General features: G+C 36.5%; 1 protein-coding gene across 6 annotated transcripts in view; it reads left to right on the forward strand.

Moving 5' to 3' along the window:
• LOC127451870 (hexosaminidase D-like) overlaps positions 1-23,322 on the forward strand; it is a 25,907-nt gene extending 2,585 nt beyond the window's left edge. The window contains exons 1-14 of one of the 6 annotated variants that reach the window (XM_051716892.1): positions 995-1,206; positions 2,661-2,748; positions 2,859-3,159; positions 3,256-3,365; positions 3,478-3,565; positions 6,419-6,583; positions 10,332-10,515; positions 11,028-11,099; positions 13,572-13,776; positions 19,927-20,009; positions 20,131-20,206; positions 20,541-20,636; positions 20,807-20,896; positions 22,406-23,322. In XM_051716892.1, coding sequence (XP_051572852.1) covers positions 1,170-1,206; positions 2,661-2,748; positions 2,859-3,159; positions 3,256-3,365; positions 3,478-3,565; positions 6,419-6,583; positions 10,332-10,515; positions 11,028-11,099; positions 13,572-13,776; positions 19,927-20,009; positions 20,131-20,206; positions 20,541-20,636; positions 20,807-20,896; positions 22,406-22,598 — 1,788 coding nt within the window. In that variant the 5' untranslated portion in view covers positions 995-1,169 and the 3' untranslated portion in view covers positions 22,599-23,322. Of the gene's footprint in view, positions 1-994; positions 1,207-1,353; positions 1,488-2,610; positions 2,749-2,858; positions 3,160-3,255; positions 3,366-3,477; positions 3,566-6,418; positions 6,584-10,331; positions 10,516-11,027; positions 11,100-13,571; positions 13,777-19,926; positions 20,010-20,130; positions 20,207-20,540; positions 20,637-20,806; positions 20,897-22,405 lie in introns of those variants that run through there. The other 5 variants (XM_051716895.1, XM_051716893.1, XM_051716897.1 and 2 more) reach the window with 5 other exon arrangements.
• Positions 23,323-23,753: the final 431 nt, after the last annotated feature.

A 23,753-nucleotide genomic window follows, 5' to 3' on the forward strand; every position in this document is an offset into this window, starting at 1 on the left:
ACTTGATCGGCGGGAGTCGTGCGGATTACTTTGATGCTGACTAAGTGTGCTTTTTGGACCGTCAAAAATCGGTGTCCATTCACTTGCATTGGATGAAGCTAAAAAACCTGGGATACTTTCCTAAAAATCTTAAATCCTGTTCTGATGAACATATACATCTTGGATGGCCTGAGGGTGAGTAAATTATCAGCAAATTTTCATTTTTGGGTGAACTATTCCTTTACATATATATATATATATGGGCCTAAACAGAAAATTATTAGGCTGCTTTGTTTACCCTTTAAAAATTAGTAAGTATAAGCCACATATACAGTATCTCACAGAAGTGAGTACACCCCTCACATTTTAGTAAATATTTTATTATATCTTTTCATGTGACAACACTGAAGAAATGACACTTTGCTACAATGTAAAGTAGTGAGTGTACAGCTTGTATAACAGTGTAAATTTGCTGTCCCCTCAAAATTACTTAACACACAGCCATTAATGTCTAAACCGCTGGCAACAAAAGTGAGTAAATATGTGAGGGGTGCACTCGCTTCTGTGAGATACTGTAAAACCTAAAAATGAACCATATATATTATTATATGGTTACTATTAATTAAACCAAGTTACCATATGGATACTACAGTAATGCTGTAGTATAACCATGGTTAATTGTATCAAATCCTTGGTTACTGCCAAAAAGAAAGAAAAAACTATACAGTCGTGGTTACTAGTCATGGTTAATACAATATTACTACAGTAAATCCATGGGTAGTTTTCATGAGGGTATCATTAACGAGGATTAAAGATCATTATCAATGTTTTAACAACTATAACCTGTAAAAAATTGTCAAGCAAGACCATTATAATACATGTCACATCTAGATTTGTGATTACTTTGTCTGAATAACTCCAGATGCTGTTTTTCTGTCATTAATTCAGGAAAACACTGCTCCCTCTTTAAACGAGCGCTTTGACTGCAAGTGTATTAAAAACTTTCTGTGCGTCAAGATAAGCGGAAGAAAAAATAGTTCCGGTGCCTTATTTTTTTTTTCCACTTCGAAGCTTATGAGATGCATTAATATTCATGTTATCTAAATAATGAGATCACTTGTTTAAAAATAATAATAATAATAATAATAATAATAAAAAATTTAAATAAAAATTCAGAATCGAGAATTTTTATGAAGGGATCGATATTCTTGATACCACATCAGTATCGTAAGTATCAATACTTTACTGTCGATTCGCCCACCCCTACTTTTAGGTTGTATGTGTTCAGGTGTTTCGATCGCCGCTGAGATACCTGTCTGTCCACTTTAGTCCGCGTGCATTATCCATGCAAATAGATGTTTTAGGGAAGTCAAGTCAGACAGGTTGAGCTTCTCACATTTACTTTGCAACAGCACAGATGCTTTGCTGTGCTAACCACACACGGAAGTAAACGTGTGACTATACCTTATTAACTTCTTTAACCTATAGGATCAATGCTCTTTTTCAAAGTAAGTAGACATTTTGAAATTTTGTGAGTAATAACAATGTGCATTAATTTGTAAAGTGACCCATCTTCTATTGCTGAGCAGTCAGAATTGATTAAAATATAGCAAGTATTAAATGCATGTAATATTATGATCTACCTTGATTGGTTGTTGATGTAATACTACAGGTTTTGTTAAAATTACTTTATTACATTTGTCTTGTTTAGTCAAACTCATAAAATGCAGTACAATTAAAACCAGCTGCCTAATACGGTGTAGGTCCCCCTCGTGCCGCCAAAACAGCGCCAAACCGCATCTTAAAATAGCATTCTGAGATGATATTCTTCTCACCACAATTGTACAGAGCAGTTATCAGAGTTACTGTAGACTTTATCTGTTTGAACCATTCTGGTCATTCTCTGTTGAACTCTCTCATCAACAAGACATTTCGATCTGCAGAACTGCCGCTCACTGGATGTTTTTTGTTTTTGGCACCATTCTGAATAAATTCTAGAGACTGTTGTGTGTGAAAATCCCAGGAGATCAGCAGTTACAGAAATACTCAAACCAGCCCGTCTGACACCAACAATCATCCATGCGATTATCTAATCAGCCAATCGTGTGGCAGCAGTGCAGTGCATAAAATCATGCAGATACGGGTCAGGAGCTTCAGTTAATGTTAACATCAACCATCAGAATGGGGAAAAATGTGATCTCAGTGATTTGGACCATGGCATGATTGTTGGGCTGGTTTGAGTATTTCTGTAACTGCTGATCTCACGCACAACAGTCTCTAGAATTTACTCTGAATGGTGCCAAAAACTAAAAACATCCAGTGAGCGGCAGTTCTGTGGATGGAAACGCCTTGTTGATGAGAGAGTTCAACAGAATGACCAGACTGGTTTGAACTGACAAAGTCTACAGTAACTCAGATAACCGCTCCGTACAATTGTGGTGAGAAGAATATCATCTCAGAATGCTATTCTGAGATGCGGGTTGGTGCTGTTTTGGCGGCACGAGGGGGACCTACACAATATTAGGCAGCTGGTTTTAATGTTGTGGCTGATCGGTGTATTTGCAACAGATTTTTTCCAGTAAACAAGTTGTTTTGTCATGTGATTTCCATTGCAAATCTTGTATTATGCAGGTCAGCTGACTTTAACACCTGGCTTTATTTCTGTGGTTTGTCCTTCAAAGACATAAACATGAACAGTCATAAGTTCCTGAGGTTTATCGTCGGCTGCTTGGTGATTGTTGCCACAGTGAAATACTTCTTCAGCCCCAGGTGAGAATTCCACCTCTCATGGGTCTCCATCTACATGTGCACACCCAAGCATCACTCAAACCAAGCATAATTGTCTCAAACAAGTTTGTCATTGCAACCTTTATTTATAGCTCAAGCAGTGGAAGAGTGGAAAAGATCATACAAGGTAGTGGTTTCTGGTCACAGCACCGTATCCCACCGCTGAATTTGGTGGATAATCAGATTGATCCACTGAAAAAGGAACAACCCCAGCAACCAAGCACAGACAGATTAGAAGTTCACCCTAAGAAACCAGCAAGCGTCCTGTCAAACCAAGAAGAGCTACACCTAGAAGTCAAACAAGCTCCTGATGATAATACAATGGCAGCTCCATTTAAGATTGTCCATTTAGACTTGAAAGGTGCAGCACCTAAAGTCAAATATCTCGAACAGGTGGGGATGATCTATGCAAACAAGGTTGTGTTGTAAACATGTAGTTAAATGTATGTATAGTTTTTTAAAATAGTTTACATTAATGTCCTTTTATAGATCTTCCCTTTGCTTTCATCTCTGGGTGCTAATGGGATATTACTGGAATATGAGGATATGTTTCCATATGAGGGTGAACTTGCGATACTCAAATCAAGCTTTGCGTACAGGTGGGTTTCTGAATCGGAGTGTCTGATTAACTGTGAATACATTTCAAATTTGATGACTAATTACTCTTTTATCTCTGTTTGATTGCTTCTTGTTCCCTTGTTTATGGAAAAGTCCGGAAGATATAGAAGAAATTAAGTCTCTGGCCAAACGGAACCAGCTTGAGCTGATTCCACTGGTGCAGGTGTTCGGACACTTAGAGGCAAGTTTAGAAGAACCTAATTTGTGTTGTTTACACAGGTAAGCTCGTACTTGGGATTTGGGAGTTGAACAAATCCCTAACCATAAGTATTTTTTGCGCTACGGACATGAATGAAACCTCAAATCATGTGGCTTGTTCTGGAGAGGTGTGCTATTACTTTTCTAAGTGTTTTGACTTACAATAAAACAAGAAAAAATCTAGAATTTTTTTGACTTGCGTTGAATTGGAGGCCTGAGCCATATCTAGGGGCAAGCATATCTTGGGGTGGGGATCTTTTGACTTGGGCCAGTAAGCATCTAGAAGAAGATTAATTTTGTCACACATTATACATTTAGCATACAGTACTGTGCAAAAGTTTTAGGCACTTAAGATGTTTCACAAAAACATTTGTCTTCAGATGGTTATTTATATCTTCAGCTTTAGTGTGTCAATAGGAAATATAAATGTTAGACTCCCAAACATTACTTTTGCAAATAGAAAAGATTTGAATAGAAGAACAGGGAGCCCTGCAACAGATGTCATGGCCCTCACAAAACCCCCCACTGAACATCGTGTCAGTCTGAGATTACATAAAGAGACAGAAGCAATTGAGACAGACTGAAATAGATAGAAGAACTGTGGTGAATTCTCCAAGAAGCTTGGAACATCCTATCTGCCAACAATCAAGAAAAACTGTCCAGGTGTACCTATTGGTGCAAATTGGTGCTGTTTTAAAGGCAAAGGTGGTCACACCGAATATTGATTTAGCTTTTTTATGTTTACTGGACTTTGTATGACGTTAAGTGATAAATGAAAACTATTTATGTCATTATTTTTGAAGACATCCTCACTGTGAAACATTTTTCACAAGTGCCTAAAACTTTTGCACAGTACTGTATATACAATAAAATTATTTTTTTCACATATACCAACTAAGCTAGGGTCAGAGTGCAGGGTCAGCCATGATATGGCACCCCTGGAGCAGGCTCAAGGGCCCAACAGTGGCATTTTGGCTGGGGAACTTGGCTTGAACCCCCGACCTTCTGGTCAGTAACCCAGAGCCTTAACCGCTGAGCTACCACTGCCCCTACCTAGCAATCACCCAGAAAACCCTACTAACCACAAAGTAATTCAATAAAAACCACTCAGAACACCTTCGTAACCAAAAAGCAATTTAACGACCCACATCACCCTAGTATTGTGGCAATAGGTTTTACATGGGTCAGCACAACTCACATTTTTTTTTTTTTTTTTTGTAAAAATATTGGTAGAGTCTAATAGAAGAGTCTAGTATACTGTTATTACACAAGTATTATATAATTATAATTATATAAATACTGTCAGTATCTCAAACATGCTCACATTATATACTCAACAGTGTTGGGTGTACAGAGTAATTAATTACAGCAATCTAATTACTTTTGGTACATTACATTTCAAATTCTTGTAATCAGATTACAGTTACTGACTTTCAATTATGTTAATTAATTTTAATTGCTTTACTTGGGTTACATATACTTCTAAAATGATATTATATATGTAGAACACATTTAAAACGTGAATTATGTTAATATGTACATCTGTTTGCGTTTGGTGACGGCTGAAGGGTATGTGTCCCCTAACGAGTCAATGAACAAGGAGGAAATGTAGACAATATTTTGAATTAGTTGAGCGGAAAAACAAAAAAGTAACTGTTGTTTATAATAAATATACTTAAGTATTAGCTACTTTTAGAAGCTACTCTGTTGTGAATTCCTCAAGTTTAGAGAGTTTAGGATATTGCGTTATGTGTAGCATGTTTTTAATGAACTTTGTATTCACAATGCAAGTTATGCATTCTGACTAGCACGTAAGACTAATTTCACCTGTTCATTCACTTCATGGTCTATGCAGATGTGAACTGTAATATTATATTAATGTTGTAGTTATAGCTGATTAACTGAGGTACTTGACCCGTTATTAAAATAATTTGTACAGGTGTTCAGCTCTTGCAGCTCACGCAGCGCAAGCAGGGAAACATACTATGACTAGATTATTTGAATGAATTATTTATAGAATTTCTTTCTTTAAAAGGAAAAAAGTCAGTAATTTAGGGGCCGTTTACACGACAACGTTTTCAATTGAAAACGGAAAACTTTTTATGCATTTTGGCTGTTCGTTTACACGACAACGGCGTTTTGGGGCTTGAAAACACAAACTTTTGAAAACGGGTTTCAAAGTGCACATTTTTGAAAACGATGCCGTTATTGTCTCCGTGTAAACGTACAAAAACGTGAATTTGTGAAAACGATGACGTCCTGCACACACGTATTACGTGTTCAGTCTATAGGCATGCGCGCAAGTACTTCAAAACAACGCGTGAGACATTCAAAACTACAGGACTGTGTTTGTGCTGCTCAAGACTTGTAGTAATAAAGAATCCTCATCGTCCGTCCAGACAAAATTGCTTGATGCTTTCACTATCTTCATTGTTTGTATTCACCGCTCTGTGGAAGAATGCTTATGTGCACAGGCGCGTAGTGTTTCTTTACAAAGTGACATCGCTAACTACTGGCCTGGCATGCATAATACCGCGTTTTTAGTCATTTTTGCGGATACGTGTGAACGGGGATTGTTTTGACAACGTTGTCTTCTGTACGCAAAACTTTTCAAAAACGCAAAGGAAAAACTTTTCCGTTTTTAGTACATCGATGTCGTGTAAATGTACCCTTAGTTGACGAGATTAACATTGCATCTGGTGGTTGGTGTGGGGGTAGTGTCGAAACATAACCATAAAAATGCATTAGATACACTGTGCTTTCACTCAGCTTTGTTTATTTAGCTGGTCTAACACTCCTGCTCACACTTAAGCAGTCTTTTCTGATTTCTCTTTAGTTTGTCTTAAAACACGAGAAGTATTTCAGCTTGAGAGAAGTGGCTGAGTATCCCAATAGCATAAACTCTCTGGCCCAAGGAAGCCTGGAGCTTGTTAAAGAAATGTTAACACAGGTTATGAAGAAGCACCCAGAATCAAAATGGTTCCACATTGGTGCTGATGAGGTTGGTGGATCCTTATTCTTTGTAAACCAGTTAAAAGGTTGTGTGTTTTAGATTACAGTGCTGCAATAACTGTCATCATTAACTCACCTTCATGTTGTTCCAAACCCATTTGGCTATCTTTCTTTCATGGAACACAAAAGGAGATGTTAGGCAGGATGACAGCCTCAGTCACCATTCACTTTTATTGTGTGGAAAAAAGATGCAATGAAAGTGAATGTTGATTGAGGCTGTCATCATGCTTAAAGGCAAGAGTATACTTCGGTTTTCTGCGTTCCGGGATGCAGTTTTTGTCATCAGCACAGTTCGCGTGGCCTGTCCGCATCATCTGTGCATGCGCCTGCCATTGACTGTACTAAAGAGTATTACAAAGCAGTGCAAGTGTGCATGCTTCGAATGCATCCATCTGCACTCGTGGTCAAAAGAGTATACTTTGAAAGGCTGATTGCTCGACCGTGTGCAAGACAGAATGGCACGCAGAAAAACTAAGTATACCTGAGCCTTAAAGGTTTAGTTCACCCAAAAATAAAAATTCAGTAATTGTTTACTAGGGCTGTGTCGATACAGTCAAATGTTGATATATCACAATACTTTTCCTCACGATATTGTATCGATACTTAGATCCATGTGTCATGATTTATCGCAATATTGTCAGTGCAGTCAGAGACGCTTCTACGAGGCACGAAAGAGACAAACTGATCCTGCAAGATTCACGGTTTCTCTCATGGACACGCTGGACCTATCTCATGCATTTGTAACTAGGGCCGTGCAAAAATATTGATTTTCTACTTAATCTTCATTTTTATGATCCCAGTGTCGATTCTTAAAATGCAAATATCGCTCTTTCTTTCTTTCTGTCTGCTATTCCCAACAATCTTATGTGCGTAAATACTTCCCATCTGCTACAAAAAATTTCTGTGATTAGCCACTGGCTTGTAATTTTTGAGATTTCAATCACCAGTGTTTGAGTGATGTAGTGGCGAAGAAGTTCAGCACTGAGATCTTTTCACTGCGTGCTGAGAGTAAAAGTTTTGACTCTTTCTGTGTAATGCGAGACCAAAGACTAGATCCAAGCAAACCATTTGTTGTTTAATAACGTCTCTTTTAATATCCTTTCTGTTTATACAATCAGTTATTTATCAAAAACAAAAAAAGAAACATTTAATTCTAATCACACAAAGCATGGATGCTGTAAAGAAGCCATTCGACCAAACAAGCACTACTGTCAAAGTCTCTGCCACAGGTCTTAAAGAGACAGTACATTTTAGCACTTGTTCTACATATCTAAGTAAATACTTGTAAATAGTACAAATTAGGCATGTAAACACCAAACATGTAACATATACTGTATATATACAATATAATATATGCACTTTCAATACACCATATTTATTGATGTTATACATGGATTACATTAAAAAAACAAAAAAAGCTAAAATATCACCAAAATGATGAAAAACTAATGATAAAATAACATTGTAAAATTGAACTAATTTTTAAAAAAGTTACATAATTCAACAAGTTAGAAGGTCCCCTGTATAATGAATAACAGCATAAGCTGAGAGAGAATTTCTGTCTTACTGTATGCAAGCAAAATGGACATTATAAATGAACTATACCCAAATGATACTGTGATGTATTGTGATATATCGAATCGTGACATTTGTATCGCAATACGAATTGTGAGGTGGTTGGCGATACCCAGCCCTCTTTGTAACACTGTATTCGAACGCAGCAATGGAGCCAGGGGAGTAAGTAAACACGCTAATCTAAATAGCCTCTCTCTTTCTCTGATGTAGCGTTGGGAACTCCGAATCATTTAATTGAATCAGTTCTTTCGGACTGTTCATGTAGATGAATCAGTTAAAAGAAACGATTCCCTTATATTTAGTGTCAGGAACGCCAATTAATTTTAGTGAGTCGGTTCTTTCGGACAGTTCGTTTAAATGAACTAGTTCACATAAATGATTCACTGATTCACTTGAGCCCTGTGCAGCCTTAAAAGGGCTTTGCCTTTTCTTTTTTTTACGAAGAATGTTGTGTATTGCTGCTGTTCATCACTATATTCTGATTCAGTTATATAAAATAGGGTGCTTTTTAGTTTATTAGTGTACATTTATGTTTAATTTAATTATGTCACTCTATTTGTCTTATGAAATTTTCCATGGTAAAGGGTAAATTCGGGAAGGTCAAGGGTTCAAAAAATGTGTCCGATGCATCGCAATCTTCCTTTGATGCATCGCGATCTTCATTTGAACAATGCCAATATCGATTCCTAAATCCCAAGATCTATCTTTCACTTTTAGTGGCAACCCTCTAATGCAAGTAATTCACTCGCATGGGCAAGCGAATCTCACGTTATGCAACTAAAAATGTCTGTAATTAGCCAATGGCTAGTAAATGTTCAGATTTCACTCACCAGTGACTGAGTAGTATAGTGGAGAAGAAGTTATTAACACAGAGGTCCTTTCACTGCGTGTTGAGAGTAAAAGTTTGGTTTAACTCGTTCTGTGTGTCCAAAGATGAGATCCACGGATCCATATGTCATTGAATAATGTATCTTAATACCCGTTCTGTTCTTTACAGTCAGTTGCTGATTAAAAAAAAAAAAAAAAAAGAAACATTTATTTCTATTCACGCATGGATGCGCTAAAGAAACCATGCACGTCTTCTCTCGTTATATGCGCTTACTGGCTAATGCCGCTAGTCTTAAAGAGACAGTACTGCATAAGCAAGTGTTCTACATATTAATGTAAATACTTGTAAAAAAGTACAAATTATGCAAATAAACAATAAAAATGTAACAAAAATATATATGCAATATAATATATGCAATTTCAAGACATTAATTGATGGAATAGACTGAATTTGAATATTTATCAAGAGCTAAAATGTGACCAGTTTGATAAAATATAATTTGTAAAATGTTGTAACAAGGTTAAGGTTGGGAAAGGAGGAGGCGGGAACCAGTTGAACCATCAAAATAATGTTTAATGAAAACAAAAAGACAAAAAACATAAACGCACACACTGCAGCTGCATGTGGCTCTCTCTCTCCCGAACTGCCGCTGCACTTATCCCTCTCCTCGGCTGATTAGCCCAGTTGGGGGCCGAGCGTGCCCTCCTCGTCGTCACAAATGTATATTTTTGTATTGAACCTAGAAGGTTCCTTTATAATTAAGAGCATTAGCTGAGAGAGAATTTCTTTTTATATGTAAGCAAAATCGATATTGTGACAGAAATGTACCCATATGAAACGGAATCGAATCAGGAAATCTGTATCAATACCCAGCCCTAGCTTTACTGTAGTATATATATATATTGTAGTAACACGACTGTAGTGACCATGGTTAATTTAGTGTTTACTATGTTTTTACTACAAATACCATGAGTAAACTATGGTTACTTTATTGAATTCTGCAATCTGACTTGAGAATTTAATAATATCATCCAATTGTTATATATCAAAAAATATTTTCTTCTTTAAATAACTTCAATGTAGTTAGCTACTTTTTGTCAGTACCTTGTAGTGTAGCTAACTACGTTTTTAAAAAGAGTAGTTTGACTGTAGTTTTAACTACTTCAAGTTATAAGTAGCTCGAAGCTTAGGAAGCTACAGTTTCAAAGTAGCTTCTCCAACATTAGAAAAGAGGATGTCACATGGGTTTGGAACAACATGAGTTAGGTGAACTATCCTTATAACCTTGTGTAAAAATGTAAACTTATGTCAGCTGTTGATATAATACTTGTAGGTACGTGGCCTGGGTGAAAGCGAAGATTCAAAGCGCTGGTTGGAAGCCAACAGTGGAGACATGGGAAAGCTGTTTCTCAATCATGTGGTGGCAGTAGGGCATTTCATGACAAAAATGAGGCCAGAAATCAGGCTGATCTTGTGGGATGACATGTTTAGGAAGTTTAGCTCCAACTCTATACAAGGTACAATAAGAGTCTTTAAAGCACTGGCATAGAGTTGGGGGAGACGGGTTATGTGAGTAATATGTGGCTGGCCAGGAAGGGGCGACCCGTTCAATACTACAATAGCTTTTTATAGTTTTGAATTAAAAAAATACATAATTTTAAGAATTATGCATTTCATAACAAAATTCCATCAAATTGAATTGGGTAATCTATAACAAAATATAAATAAAAAAACTAAATATTTTAAATTGTATTAAAAATGACACAATTCAATTTGATGTGTGCTTAAATCTTAAAAATATACTTAATATACTAAAATAATGTTTTGAGTGTGTGTGTACATAGTTTAAAATATATTTGTCAAAAGTATTATTCATTTCTTTTGGTGTAAAACTTTTTACAATGGAAAAAGTTACTTGGTGCACCTTGAAAGTTTCATAAATATAATAAAGTAAAAAGGCTGATGTCAATAGCAGAAAAAGTCCAAAAAGTATCGGCTTTTGGTCCTGACATGAGCATTCCCTTTTTAGAATCAGGTTTGCAAAGGCTTGCATCCCCCATGATTTGGAACTACCTTCCCAACATGGACGTGGATGAGATAGGTAAGGACTTGTTTAATGTCTTATAATGACTTTAAAGTCAACATGAAATCAAAATTGAACCTATTTACTTTCTAAGTACATGTGCCTTGTCTTATTGTGCCTGATTTATTGGTCCACTTTATTCCAGATTTTGTTTTTTAATGTTTGTCTTCATAATCTTTCATCAGAATGTAAATGTTCCTCATTTGAAATGATTTTCCTTTTCGGCTGAGGTTCTGAATCCCTTTTATATTTTCAGCTCCTCCCTTCAAACCGCCTGCCTCCATTCTGTTATGTAACATCCACTGCTGCAACCTAGTCTCATAGAATGAACGTTACTATAACTACATTTTTGCAAACTGACTTATACGTGCTGCGTCCTACATTTCGCCACAGTTTTCTGGTGAAATGAACACTAGAGGCGCTACAACAACTGTGCGTTTTATTCACTTTCACACAAATCACAACTACAACGGCTGATTAAGACTTTATAAACACGTATTTTTCGCTCTTTTACTCACACACTGCTATGTTATAATATCGAAACACTTTTACTCTAACGCATCATTTGAAAAACTATAAATTGTAAAGCTTGTAATACAGACCCACCGACATTTACACACTTATTCCAATGTGATTAGCTTGCGTGGTAGCTCACCTGATAGAGTGTCGGACTCGGAGGACCATGCCTCGAGACCAGTCAAGCACGTACAGTAAGTTGACATGTGAGCGAAAGTGTCATAGAAGCGACACGAAATGACATGGTTGCATCAGAAAGTTTGCTTTTCATGTCGCATTTGCTTTTATGACACTAGCGTTTAGGTTTAGGTGTTGGTTTAGGGTAAAGGCCGAGTTATACTTCTGCGTCAAACCTATAATGTAGGCTATGCATAGCTACGGCGGTAACGGCGTAGCCTGACGAGCACCCCTCCAATAATGTAACTGCGTGACGCGTCGACGCAGACGACAACAGCTGTGATTAGTCTGCAGTGTTATCAGAGACTGCCCCTAGCATGACAAGAAATTATCTGTGGTAGCGTCACATTTTCTCCAAGATTATTTTATCTATGCATCTATATCTACTGATCAGTGATCGTGTCACATTGTGTTTTCAGCACGGAGCGTGAAAGTGTGCCACATTATTTATTTATTAATATTCAAGCGAGTCAAAATCAATTACACAGTATATGCCTGATTTACTGTCTCTCTGCATGGCAGGCAACATCGTAAAATAAAATGTACCTAAATACTACATACTTTGATGAACTCGCCTTTCAAATAGCCTACCTTTTAATCCACGAATACCATTGCATTGCCTTTGTTTATTTATGAAATGTATAGTTATTTCAGAAATAATTTCAAAATTTTCTCTCAATGCAATAGTGTTTTGGCTGTGTACTCACAAACCGACGCAGACACACCAACGCAGAACTCTAAACGTAAACCACTGCGTTGGCCACTATAATTATATTTATTTATCACACATTATACGTTTGCACGTATACAGTGAAATTCGTTTTTTTCACATATCCCAGCTAAGCTGGGGTCAGAGTGCAGGGTCAGCCATGATACAGCGCCCCTGGAGCAGTTAGGGTCAAGGGCCTTGCTCAAGGGCCCAACAGTGGCATCTTGGCAGTGCTGGGGCTTGAACCCCCGACCTTCTGATCAGTAACCCAGAGCCTTAACTGCTGAGCCACCACTACACGGAGCCTACACCGTAGGTTTGACACAGAAGTATAAACAGGCCTTAAGGATGTCTCATTTGCTTTTAGGACACTAGTGGTTAGGTTTAGGTTAAAGTAACAGGTTAGGGAGGTACGTTTCACTCATTAAAACCTCCATCTAGGCAAGGCAAGGCAATTTATTTATAAAGCACATTTAAAAACAACAAAGAGTTGACCAATGTGCTGTACATTTAACAAACAGATAAAAAGACATACATTAACAAGCATCTAATATTCACCTTAAAAGCCTCGTCTGATTACAACTTAATTTCCACTTGCTTTTGGCGCGCCCCACTGGACATTTCACTGCGAAACTGCAGCAAAACGTGTAATGAAGCACTTAAATTCATTTTGCAAAAATATTGCCATGGTCACGTAATTTTCATGAGAGAGTGCACTTTTCATGATCCAATCAAGTGACGCACTTATTTTTTTCTTGTCAAATATCCTATCTTGCTCAGAAATATATCAGATTACGCAAGTAAAATCAGTTGTTAATGTAATTTCATGTTGACTTAAGTAAATTTAAAAAAGTATTATTAAAATAATTATTATTAATATTAAAAATACTAATATTTACTAATAAAAATGATAACAACCAATAATTAATTATAATTAATAGAATTAATAAGATAAATAATAAAAAAATACTTATCAATATGCACACAGGCAATGTGACCTATTTTATTCAGCATGTGATGTCAAACAAACTATTTTATTACTATTCATTTCTTGATTTTGTATTTACTTATGCACTTACTATTTGTAGGTAACCTTATCTCTAAGTATGAGCAGGCTGGATTTCAAGGCGTGTGGTTTGCTAGCGCCTTTAAAGGAGCCTCTGGAATTGACCAGAGATGGACTCCAATAGATCAACACTTAAAAAACCATTTACAGTGGCTTAAAGTCATTGCTTCAATGCCGCAGTACAAGTCTATTAGCTTCAGTGGTATTGCAGTTACTGGTTGGCAGAGGTAAGTGCTGTAGTTTTTCTTCAAATATTGTTTATTTTGGGGTTTATTTGATCAAATGAATGGGTTCCATTTTTAATGAGTATTGATTTCATTTTTTTTATCCTTTTGCTGTTGTCAAATGTTTGTTGTAACACTTTAAAATAAGGTTGTATTGATTAACATTAGTTAACTGCATTTGTTAACTATTGAACTAACACTGAAAAATACAGTACTTTAACAGCACTTCGTAATCTAGGTTATTGTTCATTTCAAAATATACTAGTTCATTTTTAACATGAAATCCTTAGCATTTGTGGCATAATGTTTATTAGTACAACAATTAATTTCTATTGGTCCCTCCTTGTCTTTAAAAAAAGCAAAAATCGGGGTTCCAGTGAGGCACTTACAATGGAAGTGAATGGGACCAATCCGTAAATGTTAAAATACTCACCGTTTCAGAAGTATAGCCACAAGACGCAGGGGCGTCGCTAGACTTCTGTGTCATCCGGGGCTTAAATTCGAAGTAATTTGCGTGTAAAATGGACCTTCCCGAAAACTTTCTGCCGGATTCACAAATGCTTCATACACACCAAATTTGTTAGTAAAACGTGTGTATGTTAGTGAATTCCAAACACTCAGGAGGCTTGTACGTTCATTCACAATTATCATAATCCATGCCCATAGCAATGCCATATATGGAAAGCTTCAAACTCACTAGTAAATGAGAATAGGAAGCTTTTAACATCTATACGAATAGTAATAAAAGTTATTATTATTATTTTTTTTTTCAGATGGAATGCATTCACATCGTAAAATATTGATTTAGCAAACACTCGCATGTTCGTTTTAAAAAGAAAGTGAACTTATCGTTGCATGCTTTTGCTGTCAATGGAGGTTCTTTTGTCAATTAAACAGTCCTAGAGGTCAATAAAAATGGTTTGAAATTAAGCTTTAGCGTAAAAAAAATTCAGTTCACACCGGCAGGAGGATGTCAACCACCATTAATCTTCTCTGGTTCAGTTGAGCGCATCGCCAGTGTCATTGGCAAAACATGGTAATGATGGTAAAAGTGATATTTCCCTTGCAAAAGGAAAAATCTTTAAAGAAATTGACAGAATGCCTGAAGAAGGTCTTTGACCGAAACTCTGTAAGATTTGCAAGCTAAACGACTGTGTGCTGTGTACGCACCTGCCTGTGATGTGTTTATTTATGGGTTTAACAGTATTATATCATTGAACATACGTTATCAACTGAACGCGATTTACCGATGCCGAGCTCATTTCAAATATAAAAAATAGGCAGTCACATTAAAGGGCACAAATTGTTTTTTGAGAAAACCAAACGTAAACTGCATCTTTCCATTAACCTTTCATCCCGTGTCAAGAACTTCTGCTGGGAAAATGATAAGCAGAGTTGGGAAAAAACTACAGCCTGCTTTCAAAAAATAAATGTTTCTAAATAAAAGTTTTTTCTTTTTATATGTTATTTTTTAAGGTTAATTTCACTAATTTAATTATTAGTTTTTATTTTCATTACTTAGACTAAAATTAAATATCAAAATGTAGTCATGTCAGTATTCCTGAAAGAACACAACATGTTCGGATGTCTTGCGCACGATTTACACGTAGTCGGGAGCAGGTGTACTTTTTGTTCGTACCAACTTACGTTTTGCAAATACGAAAAATGTAATGAATCAGAAAATTTACATTAGTACGTTTTTACGAATGATTTACACAAACATTTGTTCCGCTCGTGTTTCATGAATGAGGGCCAAAAAAACGGATCAAACACATTTTTCATTTAAATTGCGAATCAAAGCGAGAACTTGTCGGCCCACTGTTCATTGTGCAGAAACTAACGCTAACAATAAAATCAAAGTCATTCAACAATTAAAATTTGCAATTGTCATTTATCATAATATTTTGAGAATTAAGTAAAAAATTATGAGAATGAAGTCGAAGGATTATGAGGTTAAAGTCGTAATATTTTGAGAATAAACCGAAAGGAAAGTAACATCAAAATGATGTGGTGGAGAAAAGCAAAATGGAGCATCTGGGTCTTTACATACAACACCACTAACCAAGGAGATAACTTGGCTATGCAATCGAGCTGAATTTGTGGGATGTTTTTGCGAGCTGTCTGTTAATGAATGAGGTGTATTAGTACAGGAGTTTTCTACATGTGGGCACCTGTCAAGGGAGGCGCGAGATATAGGCTTGCACTCAAGTGATGCGAAAAATAATTGGAACTGCTATGAATTATATAGGTTAATTTCAAGACATTGTATGTGGTAACATCCCCTCAGTAACAGTATTGTTTAGAGAAGAAAATCCAACAAAAAAGAAGACCAAGCATTACCAACGGCAAGCGGGACTGCGCGAATGTCTGTCTTTTTCTTTCTCCTGAATAAATACAATTTCCTACATAACTGCTGCAGTGTCCAGAAACTAATATATCTCTGTGCTGATGTGCCAGAAGTCCAAGGATTTCTTTATTGCTAAATCCTATTCTAAATATGATTACATTCTCCACATCCATCCCTTGATTTAATGAAGCTGCTTGCACGGCGTCCATTCTATCATTCTGATAATGACGCTCTGTTTGGTCTAATATTGAGATTTTTTTCCCTTTAAATATTTCTTCTTTATTCTCACAATATACTACTTTATTTTCTGCTATGACTTTATTCTTGTCATTTTTACTTTAATCTCAAAATAATATGTCTATAATCTCAAAATGCTATGACTTTATTCGAATAATTTTGACTTTATTCTCATATGAAATTAATCTCATAATGTTACAACTTTATTATCGTAATTTTTACTTCATTTGCAAAATATTACGACTTTAATCTAGAAATCGTAATTTTCTATTTTATTTAACGTGCCAATAAAACGCTATTGTGGGATCACAGAATGAAGTTAAAAATAACTTTAATTTTTATAAATGTATCTTGAAAAACCTGCATTGGGTTTCATTACACTATTAAACCGTTACACCATTAAACTTGATTCCAGGTTGTTTTTAACAGAGAAAAGTTTCAACTTAATGGTAAGAATGTGTTTTTTTTTAATTAATTGTATTTTATTTATTTTTTTAGTTTACAAAACTAACCTTTTTTTTTAGTTTACAGTGGTGTAACTCCACGAATGTGACATGGAAATGTGAACCAGTTTTTGAATTATTTTTGTTTGACTTTAATGTGAGATTTTATCATTTTAAGACTTGTGCTATTTAGGCTCATAGCTCACTGTGCTGATATTCTTAGTTGCGTTTGAGGAAATTCCATTGCAATAAACATATTCTTTATTCTCACATACCGACGAAAACCAGAATAACCGTTCGTGAAACCTTGTGGTTAAATTGAATGGTAAAAAAGGGAACTGTGCCCATCCCTTCTAGTAATTATCAACAGATAATGATAAATCCAGATATTTGGTCAGCTCATGTGTAACTTAACTAGTTAACGAGCTAACAGTTGCTAATGTGGCTACCTGGCTGCTAGCATAAGAGTCATACAGTACATCATACAAATCTTATCCTTGTTAAAGTTTTGTTGTATTGAAGGTATTGTTACTGACATACCTTCTTAATTCTGATCGACTAATGCTAAATAAAGTCTGGTTGGTTCGCCGTTCAGTGAACTTGCTGCTAATTTGATTATGGATTAAAATCTACTTGGTGTGTGGATTGTGAACAAATGAAGATTAGAAATGAGGCTTATGTATTGTATATTTAGAAATATTGTTTGCCTAATAAAACCTCAGTGCCTCTGATACAGAAAAGCTGCACCCCTGGGAGAGAAAACAGAAAGCTCTTTTTTTTTTTTTTTACTCGAGGCGTTCATAATGTGGCTGATGAACTTGGGTACGAACAGCAGGTAAAAGTCAAAGTGCGAACTGTCAATTAATGCAAGTTGGGCTCACTGATCGGAATTAATTTACATTTGAAGCCAGACTTGCAGCCTGCCTTGTTGCATTTGTACCCTGATGTAATGAACATTAAGCCTTACTTTTTTTCTCTCTTTATTTTCATCACACACAAAAAACATTCGGGCTATTAACAAAATATCCGGGGCTTCAGCCTGATCTGCCAGGGTCTAGCTACACCGCTATATGTGTTAACATGATTTTAGTGGGATAAAATTCCTTATAAACCTTTTCTGTGTAAAGATATATCCAATTTTACAACTTCATTGCCATGATGACGTAATGCCGTAAACCCTGAAACTCTAAAACGACAGCAAAAACAAGTTTTAACAGAAGAATTAAAGTAAGTGCTTTTATAAAATTATAAGCTTCAAATTTCTGCCTTTAAACGCTCCAAAAATTTGCCACACTCAGTTCTATTGTAAGTGCCTCACTGTAACCGAAATTTTTCTACACACTCTCACGGTGAAATCGTCAGGATTCATATGACTTTTCTCAATTTGGCTAATTCGTATGATATTGTACGACTGCACTTGTATGAATTCGTACGACTTTCACTACAGCCAATGACGCCACTGGTCATCGTTTCTGTCTAATACGCGACAATTACTTGCTTCAGTCACACACAACAGCTTCCTATCATGTTGTAACATGGTTAAAATGGGCAAGGAGGAGGCAGGAACTGGATGAAGCATCAAAGTAATATTTTAATGAAAACTTAAACAAAAAACACAAACATTAACACCCACACACATGGCAGCTGCGTGTGGTTCTCTCTCTCTCTCTCTCGAACTGCCGCATCCAGCTCGGCCTTATCCCTCTACTCCTCCTTGTCACACTCCTCCCTCCTTTGCCTCAGGCCGGGGAACCCCCCGTATGTCGTACATCTCCGACCTTTCCGGGGGGGGGCGTTGCCCTTCTGGCCTTTCGAGACCTGGGAAGGAGACAAGGGGAGGGAAAAGAGCTGAGGGAAAGGGCAAGGCGGAGCGACAGTGAGAGAGAGAGAGGAATGAGAGAAAACAAAAATTGCTCGCCGGTTCCCAGCCACAGCTTCGCCTGGTCCCCGACCATTCCTCCACCCTCTGGCGGACGACAGCCGCTCCTTCTCGGGCGGACCGGAGCGAGTCCTCCGACCCCTGGCAGATGGAACACCTCTCTGCGTTCTGGCGGCCGGTAGCGAGCCCCTCCGCCCCTGGCAGCGGCTCCACCACTCCAGGCGGCCGGCAGCGAGCCCCTCCTCCCCTCGCGGACGGCTGTTCCTTTGGGTGGATGGCAGTGGCGAGGACTCCGCGACAGCGCATCCCTCCTCCTTCCCGGGTTTCAGCACCAATGTAACAGTGTTAAATTGGCAAGGAGGAGGCGGGAACCGGACGAAGCATCAAAGTAATATTTTAATGAAAACTTAAACAAAAAACACAAACATAAACACACACACACACACACACACACACACACACGGCAGCTGCGTGTGGCTCTCTCTCTCTCTCAAACTGCTGCATGCGGCTTGGCCTTATCCCTCTCCTCGGCTGACTAGCCTGATTGGGGCCCGGCCAAGCGCACTCACAGCCCGGCCCTGCCCTCCTCCTCGTCACACATGTTTACACACTTTACTGATCGGTTAGGTTTAGATGAGGGGTTTGGGTAAGGACATAATATTAATAAGCATGTCCTTAACGCCTCGTGTGCGAAACTCGCGCTTCCGCATTAGACATCCGGGCATTTGCACGTGATGAAATCGTACAAATTTATACGAACGAACTCGTACGAAATCATACGAAATAGTCAACTCGTAAAATATGTACAAATTTTAATGAGACTGGGTTGGATTTTTGCTTTTTTTTAAAGAAAAGGAGGGACAAGTCGAAGTTATTTTTTATGGTAATCAACATTATGCTCAAATGCTGTCGATTGAGCTTAACTTGTATTGAACCTGGAATATTCCTATAAACGTTGTATGTTAACATCAGCTAATGCATAACAAACTAACTTGTGAACAATAATATATTTATAAATTAACATTAACCAAGATTAATAAATGTTGTTAAAGGTCATTGGTCATTGTTAGTTCATTATACCTAATCCATTTATTAATGTTAATGATCAAAAACTTTTATTACTTTTTATTTTTACCCAGACATTTCTTTGTGAGATTTACCCTAATAATATTGTTTGCAATATTGAAACATGAATGTCGTCATTGATTTTAAACTTGAAGTTCATAAAAAAACAATGCATGTTTAAGGTATGAGCATCACACTGTGTTGTGTGAGCTGCTCCCAGTGGCCATCCCATCTCTGGCTGTTTGTCTTCAGACATTGAAATATGGTGAGTGTCCTAAACATTTTAACCTAAGAAGGAGATGATTACCTTGACTTATTATACTACTGCTTTATGAGTAGAATAAAATAGAGTAAGATCATGCTGCTGTGTGTTTTGTTTGCATTAGGTTCATTTAATAACAAGGCACGGAGTGAGCTACAGCACATCGTAGGATGTGAAATTCAACTACACAAAAACGATTGGTATGACATTTTTCCTTGCTTTTCCTTGGGTACTAAAACCTGACCTGTCAGTGTCAATGGTAGCGAACGTAATTTTGTAGTCTTGTCAAGGGATGTAATGGGAACAGTGCCATTTGTGCGAGACATTTTCAGGAAGATGGTTATTAATTTGATATTTTTGGAATTTCATTTGCAAAGATTACTGCTGAAGTCATGAGAACACATTTAGCACACAAATGGCACCATTTCCTGACAACATACATTTCAATATATAAATAAGCTGTTGGATTGGTTTGATGGATTGAATTTGATAGTTTGAATGCCCTCTCCTCCACTTTTTTTTAATGTTCTGCAGCAAGGGTAAATCCTTTCCAGGCTCAGACATTTATGACATGGTGAAGAAGATCAACAACAACCTTGAGAGTTCCATTAAGAAGATCATGACAAGCTAGTGAGTGATTCACAGTCTGTTTGTCTCTGAAAATGATTTGCATAGAAGGACCCATGAGATAAATGTGACCTATAGAGCATAGGGTGATTTCTATTCTCCACTATTAATTCTTTGTTTTGGACTTACGGTTGACTCTTGTGCTAACATTTTGTTTGTCTGGTGTCATGCAGCCATGTCAGGGGATCATTCAGTTCTTATCATCGGAAACGCAACTTTGCAAACCCTCGAAATCTTGGATTTTTCAAAGATTCACTGAAAAAGTAAGATTTTTAGCATTCTAATATCATTATACTTAACATTTATAAACAAACATACTGTCTTTTATAGTTTTCACTGCATGTTTTGGTTTTTATTTGGGTACAGGGTTCCCATTGTCATGGTTAACCTGGAAGTATTAGAGAATTTTGTGAAAAATTTGGATTTTTCAAGCTTAGAAAACTTCAAAAAGTCATGGAAATTGCTTAAATCTTAAAAGTCATGGATATTTATATAGTGAATATACATTATCTAGTTGTGTTCTGCATTAAAATGTTTCATTGGTCAGATATTGCTCTTGTGTAGAGTAAAACTACTAAATGTATGGTGAGTGAATTTGTGTGTTCATTGTTCTTTTGAGTCGATTCTTTTCAATGAATCAATGTAAACGGTTCACAAGTGGTGGTCTGACTGATTCATTAACTAACAGAGCTGTCAAAATTAAAGGGTTAACGCATGCAATTAATTAAAAAAGTTTAACACGTTAATTTTTCTTAATCGCGATTAACGCATTTACCATTAATACAGCATAAATCAGCATAAACACATAAACACACATAGCAGTGATTCAGTGTTAGTGAAAAAGTGATGGAGAAAGGAGCTCTTAATGCTATTTGATGTACAATCAAGCCAAGATGGAACTTGTGACAGAAACCAAGTATTTTTCAGCCTATGTAATGCGCATTTTAATGAACTATCTCCAAAACGCAGAATGAGACGTTTTTGTCTGCAAGCGCTTTTCATGTGGAGTTCAAAGTGGCGCTTGACGCTGGTGCTGACGCCCTGACGTGAATCATGAACTCGGCTTCACGATTGCTGTAAAAAAAGGAGATAGCCACAGTCTGCCGGCTGATTAATATTGTGGAATATGAGAATTTAAAAGATTTCATGCACATTTAAATGAAAATGCAACCTATGTGAGGAATAGGTCTTTCAATTAGTCAAACTCCCACTTAGACTTTGGGAAACGTTTCATGTTACTTGAATTGGTGCTATTTTAGTGCATTTCTATCTTTATACTGTGGAAGGCTTTGTTTGGAAATTGTTAATAAAGCATTATATTGCTACATTTTGTTTTCATTCCTAAGATGGAAATACAGTAAATGCATTCTAACAGGAAAATATGTATATAGTGTAAATATAAATCTGCGATTAATCGCGATCAACTATGGAAAATGATGCGATTAATCGCGATTAAAAAATTTATCTACTGACAGCACTATTAACTAATCAATCTTATCCAGTAATCGCTGACTGGAAAGGTCATACACACAAGTCATGAAAATTCATTGATCAAAAATTGTGGGGAAAGAATTATTTATTCAATTCAGTAGATAAATGACATTACTTACTGTCTCGTAGAATGTGTTGTTAACCATAAACAAGAAATTAAGGTTAAAAGCTGTAGTTACTGCAGTCAAATCATGTTTGTCAGGAAGTTTATTTGGAATTGTTATTGTTTGCAGGTGCATTAAATTATACATATTTAGCTTTTCTTTCTTTTGCCTTGTCAGATTGCTGGATGAATGGGATTCGTTTTTGCTGACTTTCCGGCAAAGCATGGAAGCTATTTACTACCCAGACACTTTAGAGGAGTGGTTGGAAGAGAACGTCAATGAGCACATAGAAAGACTTCATGAAATGGTGATTGATGTTGAACGAATCATTAAACTCAATGGACAGCCAAAAATGGATCAGACAAGTTAATATCTCAGGAAGGGTATTCCAAATTCCAAGACGGCATTGCTGCATTGAAAATTATGAGTAAGAGGCATTTTTCACACCTCATGGCTCTTCCTTATTTGCTGAATCATTGTTGGAAGTGATATCACTAAGAAAAGATGCAGAAATTCTAATATTTGTCTTATTCTATAAAAGCAGATGTTCCCTATTTATAATAATGCATCTTGAAGAAGTGGTCTTATCAAACTATGCATTGTTTTTTATTTGACTTGAACTATTTTGAGTGGCAAAATATTTCAAAAGAATGTAGATAATTTGCCTTACTGTTACATGAATACTGTACAATACATGGGTATAAACATCCTTTCTATTGTAAATATCTAGGGATGGAGTCAAGTTTCATCTTTTAAATTTGCACCAAGTATTTTATACATTTTTATCGTTAGAGGAATTCACAAATACTTTCTTTTGTGCGATCACAAATGTCATATAGAGATGTAGTTAACAAGGTGTCTTTAATGTTACTACACTTTATAGAACTGTTTCAAAACTCTTCTATAGATGTTCCATCAACTGCAGAAGCTTTTTCTACAGAACGCTTTAAAGTTGCACTCAATAATTTTAAAGCATACAATATAGAATAACTTGTGGAAGGTATTTTGTACCATACTAGATCTTTTATACTATATATTGTATGTTTGATCTTTTGACTTTTAATTAAATCTAAGTGATTTAAGATTTGATGGTTTCGATGTTTTCTTATCTTAAACTCACAGACTGGTATTTATAGCACACCAGTAACCATTTGATATTCCACAAGGTGATACCAATTAAAATAAGTATTTTAGATATGAGAGTTCTCATTCAATCAGAGCAAAAATCATTTTAGACCGCTATTTTAATGGTTTATATAGAATGTGCAAGATTTTAGATGAGGCTGAACTTCACCAAAAATATACCAGATTCTCATTCAAATTATCCGTTCCACATAAAAATAAAAAATTGACCAGTTTTTAATTGCTGTATCTTTTGCGTATTGAAAATGTTGAATTATGCAGGGTTGGCAACTCTCACGCATTTGGCGTGAGGCACACGCTTTCAGGATCTGTCTCACGCTCTCACTCTACCCAAGTAAATCTCACGCCAAATAACAAGAAAACGTAATTCAATATAAAATAA

Source organism: Myxocyprinus asiaticus, chromosome 14, assembly GCF_019703515.2.
Source record: "Myxocyprinus asiaticus isolate MX2 ecotype Aquarium Trade chromosome 14, UBuf_Myxa_2, whole genome shotgun sequence".
NCBI lineage: Eukaryota > Metazoa > Chordata > Actinopteri > Cypriniformes > Catostomidae > Myxocyprinus > Myxocyprinus asiaticus.